General features: G+C 39.3%; 1 protein-coding gene across 3 annotated transcripts; it reads right to left on the bottom strand.

Moving 5' to 3' along the window:
* Nucleotides 1–3,468: 3,468 nt before the first annotated feature.
* On the bottom strand, nt 3,469–17,504 carry LOC108931688 (alpha-protein kinase 3-like). 3 transcript variants are annotated; one of them, XM_018747649.2, is made up of 15 exons: nt 17,387–17,504; nt 16,520–17,010; nt 16,032–16,292; nt 14,655–14,776; nt 13,778–13,895; nt 12,299–13,562; nt 9,217–10,888; nt 8,941–9,088; nt 8,182–8,309; nt 7,386–7,421; nt 6,997–7,271; nt 6,356–6,444; nt 5,826–6,043; nt 5,677–5,725; nt 3,469–4,784 (listed from the first exon to the last, which is right to left on the bottom strand). In XM_018747649.2, exons 3-15 carry the CDS (start codon nt 16,172–16,174, stop codon nt 4,463–4,465), a joined length of 4,584 nt encoding a protein of 1,527 aa, XP_018603165.1. In that variant the 5' UTR covers nt 16,175–16,292; nt 16,520–17,010; nt 17,387–17,504; the 3' UTR covers nt 3,469–4,462. The 3 variants fall into 3 exon arrangements, with proteins under 3 accessions (XP_018603165.1, XP_018603166.1, XP_018603167.1); XM_018747650.2 differs by having other exon boundaries at nt 16,032–16,289; nt 16,520–17,504; XM_018747651.1 differs by lacking the exons at nt 14,655–14,776; nt 16,032–16,292; nt 16,520–17,010; nt 17,387–17,504 and having other exon boundaries at nt 12,299–13,590; nt 13,778–13,858.
* Nucleotides 17,505–24,524: the final 7,020 nt, after the last annotated feature.

The raw sequence follows: 24,524 nt of genomic DNA, 5'->3' as shown, positions 1-24,524 counted from the left end.
ATGGTAACTTTCAGTGTCTCCTATGGCTGAAACGGGAAAAGGAAAAATTTCTTCCACAAACACCACAACCACAAACCCAGTTCTGATCATTATATTATCATAGCTGTGGCAAATAAACAGGCTCTACAGTCCTCTCTTCATTCTGACTCTAGATCCTTGTTCTCCACCATGACTGCAGCAGCAGCCTTCAGTTATACTACTTATCAGGGGCCAAGGGCCCTGCATTTTATACATGAAACCTTCAGTTAGAATCTGATTTACTCTTGCAGTTCAGATGCATATTAGCCCAAATAAAAATTAAAAGAGTCAACAAATGTCATATATGAGATGAAAGGCTACACAAGCTGTGGCTCTAGAGAAATGGACTTGCGATGTGCTGCTGCACAGGGTCATCCTGCAGTTCAGAAAAATGAACAAGATATAGTTGCGGTCAGGAAAGAAAACACAAAATAGAGCAAAAACTAATTTATTCCGGAAGATGTTTTAGAACAGATTTGTTCTGAAAACTGTCAGGCTATGAAAACATTTTCTGGCTGCAGGGGAAAGAGCAAAACAGACAGACTTCAGAGAAGTGGTAAGGTCAGGGTGAGAGGAGGAGGGTTTGGAGGTCAGAAGCATCAATATTCAAACAACACAAAACGCACATGCAACTTCTGTGAAAACAGGCCTTTCTTATCCCTTTATACTAAAATTTGACATTCTGTACTTACATTTGTACAGTTTTCCTCATTTACTGACATACATTGTTTGTCATATTGCACTTCCAGCAACGCTGGCTTTGGCGAAACCCATGGCTGCACTTACTGATCACCAGCCATTGATTTATGAAATCCACGGTCAAGAACTGGAATAAAAAAGGATCTAACTTCATTTTATGTAAACTGTTTTGCATAAAACTAAAGTTAGAGTAAATACAGTGACTAGCTTCCCCTCTCTCCTAAAGCTCAGTGGACTGTAACTTTTCCAAGGTAATTCAGTATTATTCTTTCGTGTAATTAGGAGCACAAAGAACAGTTAAACATTTTTTTGGTCATTTAATCAGTACCATTACCACTTAACCGTAGAAATTTTTTCTTATATGACAAGACTCATAAAATGTGCCCATTAACATCTGATAATGCGGTTCAGTCGTGTAAGAACACATAGTAATGTGAACATAGAGGTACTAATCCACTTCTGAATGAACAATATAATGGAATCACAGAAATCAGACTGGATACCCAGTGGTTTTATGGTAATGTGGTCTGATGTCATTACTTTCACACTCTCTATTGACTTGTCAAGTTGTGCTTTGTAAGTGACATTTCCTACAAAGCTCCAGCTGCTGTAGGAGGGTGTGGTGGTACAGTGGGTTTGACTGGGTCCTGCTCTCTGGGGGGTCTGGGGTTCAAGTCCTGTTTTGGGTGCCTAGGTTCTGGTTTGCCATGACCCCACTTGGAACAGGTGGCTTCAGCCATTGTGTGTGTGTGTGTCCAGCTGCTGTGGTTTCAGCAGAGCAAAACAGTGAGTGAGGGGGAAAAAGTAATATACAGATAATATTCTTTGAACTTAATATCCTTTGAACCACACTGAGCAAATGTGTGGTTCATTTTTACGGTTGTGACACACAGAACCATGTCAGGATGCAACAAGAAATGCAGGGTCTGAGCTTTAGTGATTTATTAGCCTGAATTATTATTACAATTTTAAATTGTGTTTTTGCTACCATATAGGCTACAAATGCAAAGTTATTGAACATTACTGACTGGTTATTAAAGGGCTTCTAGAATTTTGGAACAGATATGGAGAGCAAGTGCAAACACAACAGTTTTAAAACCTTTGTTAAAATAATTGATTTATACTTGTTTTCCTTATCAGATGTGACCAGTTGAACCTTTTGTTTCTGCAAATGTAATTTTCCACGTGGGAAAATATTCAAAATGATTATAAGCTTATTTCCACAGCATATTTAATGAGTTCACTTTAGTTTCATTGCTTATAGAGTTTTAGTATATTAATTTAACTATAAGTATCTGACTTTTTTATGTATTTGATTAAAACAATGATATTTTATGTTTAAAATAGCTAAGATGCTAATTAGGTATCTTCACAACTATATCAAACATAAGACAAAGAGTGTTAAGGATCTTACATTAAGGTAGTAGCTGAAATCCCAGAGACTCATGAAAAATTATTGAGTAGATATTGCACCGGTCAATGCTAAAACTGAAATTTATTTAAAATAGCAGAGTCTAACTCAGTCTTGAGAAAATACAACAGAAAGAGCATGTTCAAACCTTGGTGCTCCAGTAAACCTTTGGCTTTAAAAATCCATAGAATCAGTAGTTGTAGAAATAAGAAATAAAGAAAAAAAATCCCAGAACAAAAATACACAAGTAAACACAGATACACATAGCTGTAATAAAATTAAATGTATTGGGGCAGTAGGACCATTTTTACTGTTTAGATAGTATTTTAATATACTTGCTGTAGTTGTATAACACTGCCCCCAAGAGGGAAATATGAACTACCGATATGAATAAAAGGCAATATGGTTGCATTGTACATACATGTAATATTTATTATATTCCTTGCAAAATGTTTAAGGGTCGGCCAGAAAGTATCTGCAATAGTCCGCGTTCAAATGAATAGGGATTAACTGCGGCTATTTAGAGCTACTAACAGAATTTACAGAATTCCTCAAACTAATTTTGCTTCTTTTTTAGTTTTCCCTTAGGATTTGCATCATTAGGTTTCAGAGAATTATTTCAATGCATTGTTTTTTCTCAAAAGAGCACACTGCCGGACTTGAATTACGTGACGGATGATCGTAGAGCCAAATCCACTGTAATCCATAAGGAGCAGTTGCCCTATAATAGAAGTTTGGAGTTTTTCTTTCTTTGACTGTAGATACTATAGAAATGAAGACATCCCATCTATCTGTCTGTATGCTGTCTGCAGTTTCCCTCCAGTACATCACCACCTGGGAGAGATCTCTTTCATATATCACCTTGACATTATTACTGAATTTAAATATAAAAAATTAGACTAATGACAAACATACAAAAGGTAACGGAAGAAAGGATTTTCAACTTTTTATAAACCTTATAGCAGACACCTTTTGACTTGCCCTTGTGTTAAATCTGATTCTAATACTTCTTCCAAAGTAGAAACCATAAACCAGTTGATAAGCTCTTCTAACCTGTCATTCCACGGTAAAAAAAAAATCTCAGTTGCCAAGTGAGTGTACTGCATAGTACAGAACAAAACTGTGGTAAAAAACTAAATATTTGAGCACAAAACTACTTGTGGTACAATATGAAAGAACACAGCTTCAAGTCCATACACAGAAAACTGAGCTCAGTCAATGCACAAGCAACGGCATAGTAAAATTCTTTTAGTATGGTCATAGGAGGGGTATTTTTGCAGTTCATTCGATTAATAGTATTCAGAAACACTGAAACTCAATCAAAAGCAATATTCAACAAATAGTGAACCACATCATAAATTTATTAATCCATAATATGTCAGCACTCATAGCAAATAAAGAAAGAAAATGGAAGAAGAGCAGTAAATTTCAGTGCTGTATCACTAAGTGCTGATCATGCACCAAGGAATGGTATTATTTTGTGAAGAATCTGAACATCCGGTACAGTGCAAAGCTGAAAAACAACTTAAACCCAGGCATAACTTACTGAAAAGAGCAGTCCAAGAGGCACCATCACAGTAAACACAGCATTTACAGAAACAGCTCAGTCCTGCAGGTACTGCACTGCAATACTGGAGCACTGGCTGGTGTCTGGGAACAGCACATGAAGAAATGTGCAGAACACTCAAAATGCATTTTGGAAATTCTATAAACTACTGATTATCAAGACAAATCTCTAAAATCTTTCTAAAATCCTTCAAAGTACTATTTCTCATCTTCCCAAACACCCGTTATTCCCAAACTCTGTTCTGAACTGCGTTTCCACTTTTAAGTGTATTTATTAAATAACTTTTAAAAAATTACCAATAATGACAAAATTCTCATGCCCCTTGGCCATACATCCTATGAAGAATTAAAGGATTTTTCCCCTTAAGTAAATCAAACTATATTGTTATGTTTAAAACTGAAGCTGAACAGGACGCAACATGCAAAATTTCTATTTAACTCCTGTTCCCTCAGTAGCTCTTACCAAAAACCAAGGCTTTCCCTGGCCCCTACAACTTATATACTCCTGAAAGCTTGTGGGAATACCTGTCCTGCCTGTGGGAGAGAGATTTCTTATTCACGCATATTTCATCTTAACTGGCTTGGGAGAAGTCTTGCAACAGGTTATGTATTTTTGTCCAAGTTTATTGTATCTAAATGACTTAAAGCAATGACTAAGGTCAGTCATTGCTGTTTGTACACTGACCATTTCCCAGCCTAAGACCGATTTAATCAATCAAAGCTTGCATCGGCAAATCAGAGGTTTGGGTTTCTGCATCATACACTGCATCATTCTGCTTCTACACTTTTCTGTTTAGCTGATTTAGAGTCCCCCAGTTCGCTCTTTCGAGTGACCTTTGGGCTGGATGTACCCTTCTTGGCAATCTGGGGGCTTTGTGAGCCTTTCCTTGACTGTTGTGGGCTTGACATGCCACCCATCTTGCGTGTGAACAGGGGGCTCTTGGAGGCCTTTGTCTTGCCAGACTGCGGCACAGAGTCTGCAGACTTCAGGGTGCGAAGACTCAGGAGTCCACAGTAGTAGTTACACTGGTGCAGGGAGGCAAAGTGTTCAAAGACATGTGGAGACCCCTCATCCGTGAGACCCTGGTAGCTGTGAGAGAGAAATCTTCATTAAGCTATGTCCTTGTGCTACTGAGGTACGTATCATATGTATCACATGTATCAGGTAGTGTCTCAGCAGATGTCATTCCAATTAATTTTGCTGCTTCCTTTGTCCGGTTTTTACTATTTAAAGTAAAGACAGCATTCGGAAAGGTGAGTATCACTATTCACAAAAGTTAATGATCTATTGATTGATTCATTCATTCGTTCGTTCATTCACTCACTCATTCATCTAACATAAATATTGACTATCAAGACTTGATCAACCACTACACCCCAACCAGACCCCTTCGCTCATCTACTTGTGCTCGCTTGGTGGTCCCATGCACAAAAGGTAAAGCACAAAGGTTCTCGGTTCTGGCTCCGTTATGGTGGAACGACCTCCCCCTCTCACTCAGAACTGCAGAAACTCTGTCTAAATTCAAGAAGGGTTTGAAAACTCACCTTTTCCGGACTCACTTTGCCTATGTGTTAAGTGTTCATGTACTGTAGCTTTATGATCATGCCCAGATAAGCTTTTACACTGTATTGTATGTAAATGTTTGTGTACCTTTTTTAAAAAGAAAAATTAAAAAATAAAAAATTGTAGGAAGGTGATCAGGATTCATCTACTTTGAGTTTTATGCACCTACTTGAGCGATGAACATCAGTGCATAAAGTGGAAAGAAACAAACTAAGTTTACTTAAGAATCAAATGTCTACAACTATGTCTCTCTTTCTCCTAATGTAATGCACAAATTCTATTTTCTCTGAGATGTACATCGCTTCGGAGAAAAGCATCTGCTAAATGAATAAATGTAAATGTAAAAATAATTAATTAAAAAATTCACCAGTGTAGAGGTAGAACTGAGTATGACATCTGTACCATAAAACAGATTTACCCTTTTGATTTGGTGACAACTGCAACATTTGTGATCTTCAAGTCCACTCCTGCAACATAAAGCACACAATGGTTACACAAATACTGGATGACAGGGATGTCTGCTGTTGCTCTCTATACTTGGGTCAGTACAACCATCAGTGCATTTACCTTCCAGCTGTGTCACCAACAGGTTGCCGTTGGTCCACTGGTGGATCCAGTGCTGGAAGGCACAGCATTTCTGCTCCACCTCAGAGACAGTCCTCATCACCAGCCTTCCGGTCGCATCACTCACGCAGTATTTGACATAAAGTCCCTTCAGGTAAGCCTCCACCGTGGCATACGGTACCGCGTTAGCAGGCCGGTACATTAGGTACAGGGGCATTACTCTGTATGGACCCACATAGGCAGTCATTGAAGAGACAGGCAGAGTAACATTCCACTCACTGTGTAAGCCTGTATTATTATTATTATTAGCTGAACTCTGCACACCAAACTGATTATATAACAAATTATAGAAACATAAAATATCACCATCAACTGTAAACATATAAGGATAATCAGATTCAATGTTATAGCAAGCATTAAAAAAAATATACATAACAAGGAAATAATTGTCTTTGCATTACAATAACTGCATTCTCCTCATTGTCACCATGTATTGAGTAACAGATTACTTAGTAGTATTTCTTCATACTCACTCAGGTGCTGGACCAAAGTTCTCCATTGTTCTCACTTCTGCACTGAATATTTTGCAGTACTCGCGAACCGTGTTCTGTATCTTACAGTCCTATGGGAAACAAAGTACTGACTCCTATAACTGCTGTTTTTCAAACAGGGAAGGAACGGCACAGAGGTGTCTGTAGCGTTTATTTCTAATAAGCTGTTAGTGAATTCTCCCACGTCTGTGATACACTGTGAAACAATAAGTGTCCTCCCCTTGCTTACTCAGATGACCATAGCTAAAGTTATGATACAGGGTCTTAACATTTTCAGAGATTCCTACCAGAGAAAACTATGATGGGGAAGCATGAAAATCAGAATTACGTGTGTGACATTTGGTTTGCATGATAATGCCTATGATATATTGTAACCCAAAGCTTTAAGTATACGGAAATCTTTGCAATCCCTCGGTGTACTGTCTGTACCTGTATGATGTCGTGACCCTAAAATGTCAAATTAAAACAATTTTTAAAAATATGTATCTTTTTTCATGGATTTATATGTGTCATTATCATACTGCAGATGTACTGTAAATGGTAATATCCAGAGAGCTTTGAGAACTTAGATACCCAGTGTATTTACAAATAAAAAGATACAAAACCACTGCAGAAGTTCATACCTGTTTTATGATATCCAAGTTCTTCTCCGTCAAGGTTTTCTCCTCCTGGGCTCCATAAGCAATGGGACTCTGTACCTTCAGGATGCACATGCTTCCAGACTCAAAGACAGGCTCCAGGCCATAGATTACTTTCATACGGCTGATTTTGCGGCTGGAGCTTTTGCCTACATGCAGCTCCTCGCTCATTACGCGCCCAAAAAGCTTGTTGCCCCAGTACCCAGGCTCCACCAGGCCTTTGGCAAACACCAGTGGGGTCATCTCTACTTCTTCTCCGACTGCAGGGTACACGGGATAAAAACAAATCCATATTAGTTAACAGTTAGGCTATTAGATCAGCGTAAGTAAATGCAGACATAACATCCTGCTGTATCAAGTTAATCTTTGTTTACCTTCTAAATCTTCTTTCAGGAAGAACTCTGACAGTACTGGGGGGGCGAGACAGAGCAAAGCAGGTTACTCATCTACATGGGAGATGCTCCATAATGTATCTTAATTGTCTGGAAGTGGAGTGTAGGGTCAGGGCAGTGGTTAGAACTGCTGTCTTTGGACCCATAGGTCGCAGGTTCAAGCCTCATCTCCTGCTGTAATATGCTATTGCTCAAGTAAAGAAAAAAAACTGTATAAATGGGTAAATAATTGTAAGCATCTTAACAGTATGTCACTTTGGAGAAAAATGTGAGCTAATGAAGTAATGTAAGTCAAGCTTTATTGTCATTCCACTACATGTGTGGACATACAGTGGGATGAAATGTCGTGTCTCGCAGGACCACGGTGCTGTGTAAAATAAGCATAAATATAAACATGCAACACTAGACCTAAGGACAGCTTTTAGACCTACATAACTAATTTACTAAGTCGATAATCTGAAATTAGTGCAAATATACATATACTATAAACAGTTAACTATACAATACAAGTACTTACATAATAACTGTGCAGTAGAGGTATTTAAGAAGGAATAGTGCAATATGATTTGTAGTGCATTCACAAGTACATGATATTTGTGCAACAGAGGTATTTAAGAAGGAATAGTGCAATATGATTTGTAGTGCATTCACAAGTAAACATTTGTGTTATCTTGTTAAGTCCTTGTAACATTGGAGGTTTTATAAGAAAGTGTCTGGTGCATATAGAGAAAAGAAAAGAAAAAACAGTTGGTTTGCATATGGAAAGGAAGTGGCATACTGTCTTCACTGAGCAAGTAGTCCGTGGAGTCTGTTCCATATTCATTCTTGATGGAACAGCTATAGACGCCACAATCTCTGCTGGAGGCCTGGACAACGGCCAGTGCCACTTGACTCTCATCTCCTGCTCTGAAGAAGAAAGGAGACAAACATGACCACATGTAAAGAACCAGTTCAGAGAATTTTCTTCACAGTACTCATTCTGCCCTTTGGGGGTCGCCACCAACTAACAGCCTCCTGTTCTATACCTGGGAATTTAGTTGACACAGCATCTGAGAAAACAGATATAGGCTTTAAGAAACACCCTCCCTCCAGGCTGGGATGGTTAATATGGCCTCAGTCTGCTTGCTGAATGTGTGTCTGTCTGTCACTGTCATAACTGTTGGCCTTCAGGATCACGTGACAGCATGGCTCTAGAGTGTGCCCTCATTTGACAGCGTTTTCTATTTTGTTCAATAGATTTGGACGTATTTCTTTATCAATTATGTTGACAAAGAATAAGCTCTATACAGTTATTTGTCTTCTAGAAAAAAAATGATAAATAATTACAATTGTATCAATATATAAATATTTTTAGTGCAGATGAAAGAAACCAACTAACGTAATAATCATAAGATGACACCGGTCTACAGTTTGTTTATACTGTATAAAATACTGTATATACACAGTATACAATATATACAATGTCTCTTTCATACCCGGTTTTTCTTGTGAAAGTTACATTTTTGGCTAAGGTGCACAGAACTGTTTTTGCATTTACCTTATTTTTATCTCAGCAATCTCTTCTTCATTTCTGAACCACATGATGATTGAGTCACTGAGCACATTGAAGAACTGGCACCACAGCTTCAGGTGTCCCGAAACATCTGAAAAGGGCTCACCCCTGATCTTGCGGATAACCTGAGGAGCTGTCAAGGGAAACCAAATACACACTGATTCGGCAACATTTCTGCTTAGTATCATCCTTCAAGTCCTCCTGATCACTAGACTGTGACGGTTGCTAAACAGTGTTTTTCATTTCAATAACATCTGATACCTTTAAAAGGGTTGAACTTCTCCTTCTGAGCTGAACTGTTACTGGGCTTGGCAGTTTCAAATTCTCTGGGAATCTCCTCATGATGTTTGGGCACCTCCAGAGTGCTCTTCCTTTGGCTGACAAGTGGGGAATGTGGAGTCTGCTGCCCTATGGGGACCTCCTCCTTTCTTCCCTCGACTTCTGCTGCATCACCCAATTCATCTCCTTTGTTTTTCGGTGTGAAGATCTTCCGGCGGGCCCCTGACGCAAGCTCTTCTGCTGTGGCAGCGGGGATAGCAGTCAGGCTGTCCCTCCTCTGTTCAGGGCTGATCTCACAGCATGTGACGGGAAGTGCAACTTCCTTTGCAGGAGGTTCTTTGCAGGTCAGCATGAAACTATCCACCTGAATTTTAGGAACGGTCATGTTTGCCAAAGACTCAGAGACAGTTCTTAGTGGAGTGGTGGAACCCTCAGGACTGGTAAGACTGATCTTTTGAGCTGAAGTCTCACGTTCTACTGTAGGCTCGCTGGATTTCTGTTGTTCATCTGTTAACATGGCACTGGAATGTGAAACTTCTCTGTCATCCGTACCCTCTTCATTATCACATGGTACTGTTGGTGTAATAATGAGAGGGGGGTTTATGTTGCTGGGCTCATGCTCAGTTCTACCAGATGATAAAAGGTCTTTGTAGGAAACATTTATAAATGCAACAGAATTTCTGTCTACCTCTATACCCTGCTCAGAGTTTAATTCTTCAGGTGATGTTCTTCCATTTGAGGTGTTCCGATTTTGCTGTGGTTCCTCTCCTGTTATGTTTTTGTTTGGACACTGGATGAGATCATTCTGTATACTCTGTATGATGGGGCTCCCATGTGTGGTCATGGAAGGAACCACAGCAGGCATATCGCTAACTGCTATCTCTGAGACCTCCCCTGGGCTCATCTGTAAGCACTGCTGATCATCATGGACTGATATGCTTGGCAGTTCTGTAACATCTTTCGGTTTGGATTTCAAGCTATCTATCTTTGGAACAATTATGGGATCTTGCAGTTGTGAAACATCCAGTAGATGGTTGTACTTTTCCTCATTTGTATGTTGACTTTCGTGAACATTTTTTATTTGTGATTGTGGAGCATGCATTTCTGATTTTTTCTGCATGGCACGCATCTGTGTGGCATCTACAAATTTGACTTCCAGAGATGATGAGAATTCTGAAATGCCACTTGTCTCATTTTGTTCAACTTTGTTCAGTGTTGTGTCTTCTTCCAGGTCAGTGTTCCTGTCCATAATCACTGAAGTATTTTCCCATGTGCCATCTCTACTCTCTTCTGCACTCCCAATTCCATCCTTCACTTTCAGGTTGTCCATGGCTATGTCAGGAGTGAAGATGATCACAGGAGGAATGCCACCTTGAGCACTGGTGTCAGCATCACCCATTGTTTCAAGTTCTGCTTCTTCTTCTACCGCTGACTGTGTACAGCTTTTAGTGGACTCCTTGTAGTGAGAGAACATGATTTGTTCCAGTTCTTCTGAAGAGCCCTCACCACGACTATGCAAATTGTGAGGCCCGGCAATGGCCACCGATCCCCACTTTTCTACTGGTGGATGAATTTGAGTCAATATGCCATCATTCTCAAGCTCATAGGTAACAGGTGCCGCTATCTCTTCTGTCTGGTTATGGTCATCTGTAACCTTGAATCAAGAACAAACATGATATCTTCTATAAATGCCAATTCTCCAGTGCACTGTTAAATAAATCCCATGCTCACATTTATGGTGCTATTCCTCTTAGTCACATTCAAAACATCCCGGTCGTTTGCCATCAGATACATACTGTAGGTGGGGTTATGAAACAGCAAAAGACAACAGAAGTAAAAGCAAAAGTCACACTTTACATGGTGAAGTTTTCAAATCACATGGCCCTGCACTTGTACAATTAAGGTAATTAAGCACAAAACAAACACATGGCTGCAGTCCTTTGTTGAACGGAACACCATTCCAAAGCTGTCAGCCAGGTTTCATTTTAAGGATTAAATGGCACTCTAGTCACATTATTTTCATCACACCAGTCCATAAAATTAAGATCATAACACACATTTAGAGCTGTATGATTTCTTTGTGAGGCAGATGTTTGCATTCTTCCTCTCAAATCCCAGTCTCCTGACTTTCAGGCCCCTCATGAAGATCCAGCTTTTCCCAAAATAACACAGAAATACTAAATCTGAGCTTGACACTGAAACTTTACCTTATTGTTTGTTGTGCCTGATTTAATCTGGTTATTATGAATGTGCGGTAACTTTTCATCTCATACAGATGTATCGCAACTGCAGCCTTTGTATTGTATTGTATTCATGCTCGCACTGTATATCATCTTTGACTTAGACAATAGAAAACAAATATAATAATAGCACTAATAATAATAAAGTGGCATATTTATTCCTATTAAGAGTTTGCTGAAAGATTTTAATAGTAGTTTTCTCTTACAGGATCTAAACCTGCATTTGTTGTAAATAAGCTCCATTTACTGAAGTATTAATTTCAACAAATTTCGCTCAGGAAAGTATCTCATTTAGTATCACCAAACCCTTAGTATGGTCAAGTGTGGTCCAGGCCAACATTGCAAAAGGATCTATTTTAAGTCACCAAGGTCAAGGGAAACTTAGACAGTGTAAAGTGCTGTTTCTGCTGGCTGCTAAACTGAAGAAGTCATTCCCCACCCCTTCACTGGGGCTCGTTCTCGAGTCCGATTAGCAACAGAGACGTCACAGGCTCCACAACACAACCACACAACTAATCCTTGTTAATTTTGCATTTCTGTACCAGTCTTATGTGCCAACTTTTCCTTACATGCTCCTGTTTTCACTCTTGCTTTGCAACAATTCTACTATTCACATTCCTGTCAAAGCCACTGTCCGTATTAAAGCTGAGCGTTTGACGTGCTGACACTTTTTCATGATACTAGTTAACACAAAGTTGCTGACAAACACATTAAAATTTCCAGCTGTATCTTGAGGGTTTAGGTCAAATTGCTGTATGCGCTCTAACAAATGTCAGCTGATGTTACTGGCCAAGAGCTCCAGCAGAGAAGTCCATGGTACTTACTGTGCACAGCTGCTCGACTCCCAGCACAGGGAATCTCTCTGGGCTTGGACTTCTTCTTTCTTCACATCTGTCAGCGCTTTCCTGGGCATGTAGGTCCTGGGCCACAAGGGCCTGGTTTTCTGGCAACATCTCTACTTCCAGAGCTGAAGGTTCTGTATTGCTTGAATGCATGATGAGATCTGCTGCTGGTTCATGAGACGGGAGAGTCTGTGAAGATGTTTCTGTTACATGGTCATTGTTTGACAGAGATGCTTCCTCTATTTTCCTCCATTCTGTATTCACTTGATTCTGTTCAGTCTCATGAGCATGTAATGAATTTGGAATTGAGACCTCTGGAGAAGCGGGAGTACTACTCTCCTCCAAGCCAGGAGTGTTGTAATGTTCTGTTTCCTCTGCATTCTTCTTCTTGTTGCCAAAGAAAATACCTCTTAAAGAGGAAAGAACAGAAGTGAGAGGTGACTGTATATTAGCTGGCCCAGGTTCCTTTGGCTTCGCTGCCTTTGTCTTTGATTTTACTTTTGGAGATCTAGGAATTTTCGTTGTCTGTTTCTGTTCAGCTTTCACTCTATCTGTCTCCACCTCCATGGCTACCTCTAATGACCTGGAGTTCTGCTTGGCTTCAGATACTTGTGACTGGTGGACCTCCGTAGCAAGATACTGAGACAGGCTCATTGCTCCTTCACTTTGTTCATTAATCCCCTGCTCTGCACTCTTGCCTGTATTCTGGGGCATTGCTGAACCTTTTCTGATCTTGATTTTCTTTTTTGCCAGAGGTTCCTCGATTAGACTGTCAGGCAAAATCACCACCAAACTATCAGAGATGCATGGGAGGTCCTGGGCGGCATTTTTCTTTTCAGCTTCCTCAGATACATCATTACTAGCTGCCTCCCTGGTTATAGTAGGAAAACTATTGGGCAGCTCAATAGTCATGTTTTCCACCTCTTCATTGTGAAGCTTGGGCCTAAGCCCTGGAAGGCCCTTGCGAGGTGAAGAGGGGGCAGCAGGGTCCGGCCTACCAGGGGAACGGCGCTTCCTTGGCATGCGTTCAGGACTGCCTGGCACAGGTTGGTTCTCCTTGTCCTGCCGCCGACTCTTGTCCAGCTCTCTCCGCTTGCTCTCAGCCTTCTGCTTGAGTTTGGCGAAGAACCTCTGGTGGATCTTGAACTCGTTCATGGAACCCACCTCCAGGATCCCTGAGCAGGTCACAATCCCCTTGTTGTTTCTGGCTGAGGCCTGGTAGATGGCTGCATCCTCTTCAGTGCAGCTGCACAGAGAGTAGCGACCAAGAATCCCTTTTTTTAAAGAGGGCACACCAATACAGACCTTCAGGAAAAATAGCTCCCTCATGTTTATGGGCCAAATTGAAATGTCACAAATTATGTTTTTTCTTAACTGTGGTTGTTAGATCATGTCACCAAGAGTAAAATAACAATTTAAAAACACTAAATCATAGTATTTAGTCTTCAGGGTGCCACTTACTTGTAAATGTGCAGCGTATGTGTCATTCCATCACGGAATATTTCATATTTGGGGAGACCACAGTACCGATCCATCTCCATGTCATCTTTATACCAAGTAAGCTCAGGCACAGGGTAACCTGAAAAAAACACACTAACATCTACTCAAGAACTATAACAATGACCAAAATTGTTAAAAGCAAAATTTCTGTTTACTAAAAACGTCCTTATCCCATTTAATCTGGATAGTATCTAGCAACGTCTGATAAAAAGGAGCTACAATCATGTTAATTTTTTCAACGTCTTACACATCTTGTATAACCTTAGGTTTGTGGCACTTTCTTATACTACTGTGAGATAATATAATAAACTATAATAATGAAGTCAAAAGGAATGTGTTTTACTTCATACAGTCCTGTACTATCAAAAACATTGATAATATTTTATATAATCATCTGATTGGGATGTAATAATATATGCAATTTAATAATGTATGTAATAATATATGATTTAATAGGAAAAACTAATACTTGTTTTACTGTAGAATGTTTACATTTTAAGAAAGCACCTGTAAGAAAGCATGCTGTCAAATACGGGTATTTAAAAACACATTGAGAATCATTATTTTCCATCAAGAAGCATGTTTATATATATATATATATATATATATATATATATACACACACACACACACACACACACACACACACACACACACACACACACACACACACATATAATAGGAATGCTTATTTAAAAAACAAATTATTGGCTGTACTTTTTAATACATACAAGCTTTTGTTGTACAGCTGACATAGCTGTAAAACACATATATACACATAAATTCTAATTCTGCACAAAATGAATAAGAGTCAGCATAAATTAGCAAGAGAGAATACCGGAAATGACACAGGTGAACTTAACATTGCAGGTCTCAGACACTGCCTTGGATTTTAAGGTGGTTTCAAATGATGGTTGGGTTTCCTCTGTTAACTGGGCCATCACACTGCACAGTGTACTCCTGGAGAATACACAAATGGTTACTTTAAAACCATGGACTATAATAAAATAATAATATATTTAAAAAAACTGAAAATTGAGCATTTCTCTTGTTTTTTTTTTTTTTTTTATTGTCATTATTATGGTGGCAAAGTGGCTCAGCAGGTATCCTGGGATGTGCATTTAAATTTAGGATCAGTCTGTGCTGAGTTTGCATGTTCTACCTGTTTTCACATGAGTTTCCTCTAGTCATACCCATTTCCTCCCATATTCACAGGACGCATGTTTCGGATGAACTGCTGAACTCAAGTGTGAATGAATGAGTGATGAGTGTGTCTGTTTAAGGCTGACCCACAGTGGACTAGTATCAGTGATGCCTGTAGAATAGCCTGGAATCACTATGACCCTGCACTGGAAAAGCAGTTACTGATAACGATGGAACTATAACTAGTTATGGTAATAAATTTCAATGAAGTTAACAATTAATGTTCGAAAATATGTTGACCCAGTGCTACTGCTCAACTAAAAAAGGTTGTGCATAATTATAAGAGTTATATCTGAGCTAATGATACAGCATCCATCTATTTTTCCCTGCTCAACAAACACTTATGATGTTATGTTCATTGAAACCCGTAGTCTGCCCAAAGAAGAACAGGACATGTGAGCACATTCCCTCAAGCAATATACATGCTTTAGTGCTTTTACAGCATATGTTTGACATGTGGGATGAAACCATGAAAATATGGAGAAAACACACAAACTCCACACAGGCTGGTGCTCCATTTGAACCCATAGTGCAGCAACACTACCTGCTGACCTACCACGTTTCCTCAATGTTGCGTTAAATTATTATATATTATTGTAACTGTTTGTAAATATAGCTATTCATGGCATTTCATTGCGTAAGCTATTAAACTGAACCCCTTTAAAAGTTAATAGGAAAAAATTGCTATGTATAGGTAGTTACAGAGTCACATTAATTTGATGACAACATTAATGTGACTGTTTATTTTTAGCCATTTGGCCATCATACTCAAATGTGAACTAATAAGCTTCGGCTGCTATTTGCGATGTGCCTTTTATGTCACTGCTCGTATAGACAAAATTAAACTTAAGTCAGTAGAGTTTCAGTATTGTTAGAGGTCCCATGGGAGAATTTGATGTACTTTTGAAATTGTTTGGCAACCGTTGTTTAAATAAATTCAGTTCTTTTGTGTAATACATAGATAAATAGTGCTCCTTCTTTAAAGTAACGGTGTAAAGTGCCAGGACTCTACCTGTTCTCAGGTCTGACATTCACCAGGTAATTCCTGCTGTCTGGCCTGACTGGAGGTGCAGTGTTCTCCTCCGCATTTTCACTAGCAGATCTTCCATTTCCAGACAGGGATCTGCTCAGTGGTTTCCTGGAGCCCATCGCCATGGTAAAGCTTTGTGGTCTAAATCACTGTTTGCAGCAGAAGTAAAAGGACCTCACTACTATAGCTGAGTGTCTTTTGAGCTCCAGTTCTGACAGGCATGAGCCTATGTTAAAATATCTGCTGAAAAGAGAAAAAAAAAAAAAAAAAAAAAAAAAACATTTAATAAAAGAAAATAGATCTGGAACATACCAGACATGTCAATACAGAGCATACGGAAATTATAACTCAGACTCTGGAATGGCTAATTAACTATAAATTGGTGGGTTCTGTCATCAAAAGCAATACCCAGGTCATTGGTATCCTGTATTTTCATATAATCATTTAAGAGAATAATTCTGTACACTTACCATGAGCCTTTTCCTTCGGTTCTTTGGAGAGGCTGTTGTCTCATCACAAGGTTTTGTAACTATCAATCACACATGACATGAGCTCACACTGCCATTGCAGGACACTATTTATAGACATCCCACAAATAGGCATGGGATCGTATCACAGTTTACACTGCTTGTCTCACAGCAATGTCTTCGCTGGAAAATTCAAAGAAACAGGCTGAACTACAGCGCCTTGAAAAACCTCCCTGAAAAAGGTAAAACTGATACATTTACAATCAAAATTAATAGCACTCACTATTGATAAGAACACAATCACTCTTCATGTCTTTCAGACATTCTCAGCATGCTGATTTACTGCTTTGTCTGGTGGTGCTTTTTTACTTACAATTTGAATTTACATATCTGAATGACACTGCAAATTACTTATAAAGTATAAAAGTTGTAAGAGCAACCCATTTTCTTAACATATTATTCTGACAAGTAGTAGAGGTCAATTTAGCCAGGACCTGCAATTCAAAAATAACAGTTAAAATAATTAAATTCAGACAATACATTTAAAAGGCAAAAGTAAGAATAATGTGTTAATTCGATGTTATCTGATGTTTCCTAACTTGCTTAATCTTATGCTCGTCTTAAGTAATATTTAAAACAAAACAAAATTCAGTCTTGCAACTGCTTGTGTTCCGTGGCTTGCAAAAACAATGTAACTGTTGTTAAACAACAAATTATTAAATATCAAATGAAACACAAAATGTGAATCTGTCATATTCAGCTCTGCATTAAAACATATTAACTATGAATCTGCAGAAAAGGCAGAGGTTAGAGCACCCGAATAAAAGGACGAAAAGAAGCAGCGAGTTAAAATGCACTTCGACGCATCACCTTGCACTGCTTTTAAATCAGCCGTAAAACTACGAAATATGGTGCAAAGAAATATCTCTCACACACACGTTGGCTGAAGCCGCCGCTCCCAAGCCTAACCCGACAACACAGGGCTGGAGGGGGAGAGGACACACCCAGGACGGGACGTCAGTCCATCACAAGGTACCCCAAGCGGGACTCGAACCCGATACCCGCCAGAGAGCAGGACCCGGTCAAACCCGCTGCGCCACCGCGCCCCCCCATCTCAGAAATATTGCCGCACAATATAAACAATATGATGCATTCGTGTTGGCAACAACAATCTGAAGTTGTTCAGACGTACAGAGAAAGAATCTAAAGTACTGTACCTATTTTTTTAAAAACCATAAAAACTCTAAATAACAATGGCGCGAATACACTGTGGAGTACGGTAGTTGGCGGGGGTGTTCCGGAAAACACCAAAATATCATTCTTTCAGGTTTCGAAACGGACTTTGTGTTAATTCCTCAAAAAAGATATAAGCTTAGCGCTTGTAGTTGGGCCAGTTATATGTGTGGCTTTGATTTTATTAAGTCAAAGGCAGTTGTTAGGGATTTTATTTTCACTGGTAAGGTAGGGATAGGTGTATTCTGATAACACATGATTGAGCATCTGCTAGTAGTATGCATGTACTAGTCACAGTTATTGGTTGGTCTCATTTATTTTATATTGTTGATATTTTAGTTTTGGCATCACGGTTTTTAGGATTTATTTATTCATTTATTTAATGAAAATTTTAAATGACAGAATGAATGAATGGAGAAATTTTACCTGTTGGACGGCTGGTAAAATCCGTTCTGATCCGCTGAAGAAGAAAATAAGCTAGTGTTGCTCATATTTGTGTGTCTCTTTTTTATATCTTTCTTCACTGTTAAAACGTGAGGCAGCTGTTCACTGTTGTTAGTGCGGAATAAGTAGAATACTTGAGTGATAACGACAAAACTATGTAATGTAACGACCCGCGTTACCGAGAGTTTGAGCGGGAAAATTGTTTCATTGTACATAGTTGGATTGTGGGTAAAACGTGAAGTAAGTGTTTAACCGTGGTGGGGATTTACGGGGAATATGAGGGGGTGACTGTTGGCCGGTGAGAAGAAAGGAGTACCTGAAGCGTCGTGTTAGAATGTCTGAAGTAGTGTCGTGGTCTAGTTTCTTATGATCCACATAGAAGTACTGAAAATTTACATTTATTCATAATTTAAATTATTATTATAATTATGAAATAATTATTTCATAATTTAACTGATGTTTTTCTCTAAAGCAGCATACATTGATTTTTCTATTTATACAGCTAGGTAATTTTATGGGAGCAAGTTAGTTTAAGTGGAGGTGGGGATTTGATCCTGCAACTTTTGCGTCCAAAGGGAGTAGCGATAACTACAGGATTGCTGCCCCGTAAAATTTTTTTTTATGTCAATTTATCTACTTTCACATTCAGTAAACACTGAAAAATTTGATAGAATTGGTCTTCTTCATGTGTGATTTGTAGAAAATCTTATAGCGAGGCTTCCTGTGACTGAGTGCTAAAGATGTGGGACTGAGCCTGGGGTTTCCGGTCGGAAGATGAAGAACTAAGTTATTAAAGAACTACTGTTACGGAACACATTTAAAGCACGACTTGATTTAAATGTTTTGTATTATTCCACACCTACCCTTATATTTACATAAAACTGGAAAAGAGGTATGTCATTGCACTTGTGTTAACAGTAAGAAAGCAATGTTGGGATGGTTTGAGCACAGAATGATGTGAGCTGCTGGTGCTGCCGAGGCAGGTCTGGTCATCATGGCTCAGAAAAAGCAGTACTGTGTGTAGAGTCAATGACCAGTGCAATAACTGCGTGTGCAAGCAAAGGAATTGGAAAGGAGAAGAGCAGGTGTTTCAGACCACTAAACCCACTAACTGTTGATATGGAACATTTATGGTTGGGGTTAAGCCATTATTTATTTCCCTGAAAAATGTGTCGAGCAAAAAATACTTCTTAAAAAGCCTCAAGAATGTGCTAGTGGGCTAACATCCTTTCCTTGATTCAAGGTTTTACTCATTTTCTGTTTCAAGGTTTAAAGTTGCTTAGCTTGTAAGTCTAAGTAACCATTCCTATACTATACATCTATATACAGGACAATTATAGCATTATACTGATGTGACAACTGCCGTTACTGACTATGTAGGTATGGCAGTTGTATAGATTAGATAACGGAGTAATCGGTCAATATTTTAGCTACCTGCAGAAGATTCGAGTAGCTGTAAAGTTTTTAAAAATTTCAGTTTTTTTTTTAAATAAAATCTGTATAGTTAGAGGTATACCTATAATTAATCAGAAAGAATTTTGGTTCTGCTGAAAAACATTCCTGCATCACTGCACAATTTACACAAGTTTTAAATAAAGAAAGCCTATACTGGGAACATGGAGCACAAGACACACCTGCTTACATTCATCACTATTATTAATATATGGATTTTATTTTATTGTCAGAGAGAAATGCCTATGCCTTGACCTTATCCATGTTTCACGGGTATGTAGCAAGGGGTACATCACAGGTTTTGCGCTGTGTCTGATAAAACATCTAAAATTCTTGCATGAACTGGCTCTGGGGAATGTTGTCGTTCTCAAAAAATGCCCCCCGACCCCCATAGGTCTCCCTCAGAATACCATGGAGAACCCCACATCAGTGCTGATCCCATTTCTCAGATTGCTGGGCTCATACTGCAGCGCTCTTCATGTGGGATCCCAGTACCAGTGGGAGCAAAACGGCCTCCACTTGCAAGGGGCAACCTCCAAAATGTAAGTGAGATTTCATAATAATGTTAGCCAGAGTGACAGAAAAGACACTTTAGTGTTACTCGTTTTATGGTTCCAGATGTAGAGCAAGTTAGTCGTGACTTGTAAGAATAAAGGTCAATTTTATAAATGTTTAAAATTTACTATAATTTTTTTTGTTATTCTGATACTATGTGGGCACCACAGAAAGATCTGGACTGGTAGAGAGAAAAGAACTCTGGAACAAGTAAAATTTATAACAGACACATACTGTATATTCATGAAGCAGCACATGGATATCCACTGTATGCTTATGGAAACGGCAGTAATGTTTTCTGTAAGAGTCTCAGTGCAAGAGCAGTTTCATCCTTATGCAACCTGAAAAAAAACGAGATTTAGAAGTTGTCTCAAGCACCAAAGCTAATGATAATTTATATTGCCAAAGTATACAATAAATAATTTAACTTTTGAGTATCGAGTGAGGTTTTTTGGTTTTGGCTCTGATGAAGTGGAATGACCTCCCCCTCTGACTCAAAACTGCTGAATCCGTCTACACTTTAAAGTGGTCTCAGAACTCACCTCTTTCATGCTCGCTTTTCCCCTGATCTCGCAAGTGCTCAATTAACATGTATGCATTGTGTTTTATTATTTTTAAGAACAATTTGTTTCATAACTGAAAAGCCTACACGCAGCTACTCATGTAATCTATAATGGTTCATATGGTGAAATGTGACAAACTGTGACCAAAATGTTATCTTCTGGTGAAGTAAGGTGGTGTAGCAGGCTTGGCCAGGTCCTGCTCTCTGGTGGGTCTGAGGTTCGAGTCCCGCTTGGGGTGCTTTGCGATGGACTACCATCCCCTCCCGGGTGTGTCCCCTCCCCCTCCAGCCTTGCGCCCTGTGTTGCCAGGTTAGGCTTGGGACGAGCAGCTGCAGACAGTGTGTGGTGAAGTAAGGCGCTCATTGTATGTTTTTCTGAGAAGAACATCTGCTAACTGAATAAATGTAATTGTATGCAAATGAATGACTATCTGTCTGAAGATGAAATTCATTCCTTTGTATTTTAGAAACCCTAGGACAGTTGTTGGCAGCACTGTTTTCAGGCTATGTCTTACTTGTAGCTTTCTGGGGTAATCCACATACAGTAGGTGATGGGGTTGGCATAAAACAGTATGTTATGATGGTTTATAATGGCACTCAGAAAACTTTATGCAGGTTTACTTCTGAGGTCACCAATTTGTGTTTGTGTTCCTGAAAAGGGGGAAAGAACTAGTAGAGGTAGTTTTATCTCCTGGATGTTACATCAAGTTGCTTTAAGACATTTTCAGAAGTTATAACTTTTCAATCACAATTACAGGTATGGTTGTGATGGATGGATGAGCAGATAATACGGATGTACATCAGTAAGTGCGGAGTACTTTCTACTGTCACAGAGTAAGTCAAACATGTTGAGAGCAGCCATTCTATTGATTGAAGCCCATGTAGTGTAAACATCTACAAGCAGGTGTGGAATCTGGTACACTGTGCTCCAGCCCATCAAGCCTATCTTTTTTATAAGCAGCTGCACTGCCATCCCTTGAATGTCTGCATTGGCTGGTCGTGTAAACTGTGCCCTCCTGGGTGAGCATCAGTCAGATGGGCTTTCCTTCCCTCAAGGTTTGTTACAGTGTTTTCTGGGTCTCCATAGGAACACGGCTGCACTCTGGTTAGAGGGCCGAGGGGACAGAGCCATGTGAGCTGTGAACTCATCTGAGAGGAATTCGCAACCCCCCCTTGGCCTTCGGGTTGCTGGAAGCCGATAGCCCGTCTTGAGGACAGCTGCTTTAGGGGACCACTGTCTGTAGACATGCGGTGACACAACAAGCAACACGGCACACGGGCCCCACATGGATGTCAACAGGTTCCAAGCACTTGTATTTATTTATTTACCTGTTGTTTTTCTTCAGAAGAAACATACTGTTAAACTACTTACGCTGATTTACCCATTTATACAGCTTGGTCAATTTTACTGTATGAATACAGGGAGCGGAGGAGAAGGAGGAGGCCAGAATTCCTCCACAGTGGTGTGAGACCCTGGTCAACAGCAACATGAAGCATTTAGTTGCTGTGATTGCAGCTAAATGAGGTGGAACTGGTTATTGACTGTGAAATGCCAATTTACTTTTTGCACCCATTTCATTATCTTCCACAGAAGGAAAGACAATACTGGTGTCCTCTGTTCATATATTGCTAGAGCTGACAAAAAGATGTGATCAGCAAAGTCAAACAACTGTAAAAATACAGCAATAATTGAAAAATTGAAAGGGGGCAAATACTTCCCCCCAATATACATCTGCTGTCCTGGAGTGACCATGGAATAAGCAGTGAGGGCAACATTATTCTTAGCGTAGGACTACACGTTACATCCAAGGCAATCACAGCTATTGATTAATTTAAATGAATTAACTGAATTTTCAGTTTAACATGCATTTAGTTCATGTCTTTTTCCAAAAAAACCTTAGTGTTAAGCTACTTACAAAGATTTACCTATTTTTACAGCTTGTAAATTTTTACTATATCAATTCAGAGTAATTACTGGCTCATGGATATTACAGCATGGCGTGGAATACAAATCTGTGTCCTTTCAGTCCATATAGAAATGCACTATAATCCTGTGTCTATTAACTCAGTTACCAAAGTCCTCGTGTTCTTTCTGCTTCGTACCAAACGTGTTTTATTCCCGCTGCGTACAGGAATAGTGACTGGTGAGGCAATGCATGCTTGATACGGGGAAAGTCAGCGAAGCAGCGTATCTCCAGGGGATGCACTCTTTAGTCTCTGTCTCAGGGTCACATGTCCTCTTACTGCTGGGGAAGGTGTAAATAAATGATGATGAGCACCTGCTCCCTCCTCCCTTCATGCTTCCGCAGTAAAGTGGATAACAATCATATAAACAACTTTAATAACATCGATACCCTTATTACACTATTGTAAACACAGCCTTAATTCCACGATCAGACGAAGACCTCCGAGTGTAAAACATTTGTTAGTAATGTGCGCAGGCTTTGCAGTGACATAAAAAGTATTCTTGGGAACTTTACATCATGATTTGGCTCAAGGATGTTGTCTCTTGTCCAGAGTACCATGAATTAATCCCTGTGCTTGTGAGGTAGACTCCAGACACTGTGACCCTGCACTGGACAAGCGCTTATTGATAATGAGTGAAAGAATGAAAGCATCATTTTAAAGGAGAAGCTAGAAAGAATTTTTTGGAAAACATTATAGGATGTATTGGTGTTATTGTCATTCATAAAAATGTTTTATTTTAGTTAGGGTTATTTTGGTATTTTAATTTTTTAAAAAATTAATTTTAAGTGACATGTTTTTGTTCAGGAACTGGTTACTTTTTCCATGAGAAATAATGTTAATTCCATCCCCTCACAACAGATATTCACTTAACAGGATTTCAAGGAATGAATTAACCTCATTAAGCAAACAATGTCTGTACTGTACAGAAAGGCTTTTCTCTCCACTTTGGGAACCATCTCACCTGTGCATCTATTTTCACACCTTTTCATCTCTCATGGCAAGATGATGTACAGTTTTTCTTGCATAAACCAAGTCTTGTTTACTTTCACACTGCTTTATAAACAACATGTAGTAGCAGGCGTAGAGACAGTCAGTGCCTTCGTAGGCATCCCTGTTTACCATGCCCAGCCTGTCTCCTGCTGATTTATGAATGGAAAAAGGGCTGGTGATGAGCTGCTCTTTATTTCCCCCCTTGGTGGGACCAAAGTGAATCAGCTTGCTTAAAATACTTGAGAGTCATGTGGTTTTTTGCAGCAATATGTGTCCATGTTTTTTTAATAAACCATATATACATTACCCTTGGGAGTACTGCTCATGTCATTTTGACCATAGTAAAAACTCAGATTTTCAGTTAAAAAAAGGTTATCTTGCTTTGTTTAAAAAGTCACTTTTATAAACCCCTTATCCTGGTCAGGATTGCGGTGGTCAGGAGCCTATCCCAGAATCGCTGGGCAATAGGCAAGGAAAATACACACTGGATAGTCTATTTCAGGCTAGCCACACACACCCACTACAGCCAATTTAGAGTCACCAGTTCACCTGAACTGTGTGCTTTTGGACAGTGGGAGGAAACCCATACAGACATGGGGAGAACATGCAAACTCCACACAGACTGATTTAACTAGATTTGAACCCACAGCCCAGGAACTGTGAGGCACCCACAATTCCTGCTGTGTCACCATGGCTTTTTATTGATGTTGGCATATTGAATTACAGTGCATATTGTGAGCCTGTACAACCCTTTAAACTAAGGGCAAATGGCATCATTGCTAAATATTCACAAAAGTTTTAAGT

This window comes from Scleropages formosus, chromosome 7 (assembly GCF_900964775.1).
Source record: "Scleropages formosus chromosome 7, fSclFor1.1, whole genome shotgun sequence".
In the NCBI taxonomy this organism is placed as follows: Eukaryota; Metazoa; Chordata; class Actinopteri; order Osteoglossiformes; family Osteoglossidae; genus Scleropages; species Scleropages formosus.
This window is presented reverse-complemented; position numbering and strand designations above follow the sequence as displayed.

Excerpts from the sequence above, each read along its gene's own strand:
- LOC108931688 (XM_018747650.2), bottom strand. The coding sequence starts at position 16,174 with ATGGCGATGGGCTCCAGGAAACCACTGAGCAGATCCCTGTCTGGAAAT. Across the intron at positions 13,896-14,654 it reads GTTCACCTGTGTCATTTCCG|GTTACCCTGTGCCTGAGCTT; the intron begins GTATTCTCTCTT and ends TGTTTTTTTCAG. Across the intron at positions 6,445-6,996 it reads ACTTGGATATCATAAAACAG|GACTGTAAGATACAGAACAC; the intron begins GTATGAACTTCT and ends TGTTTCCCATAG.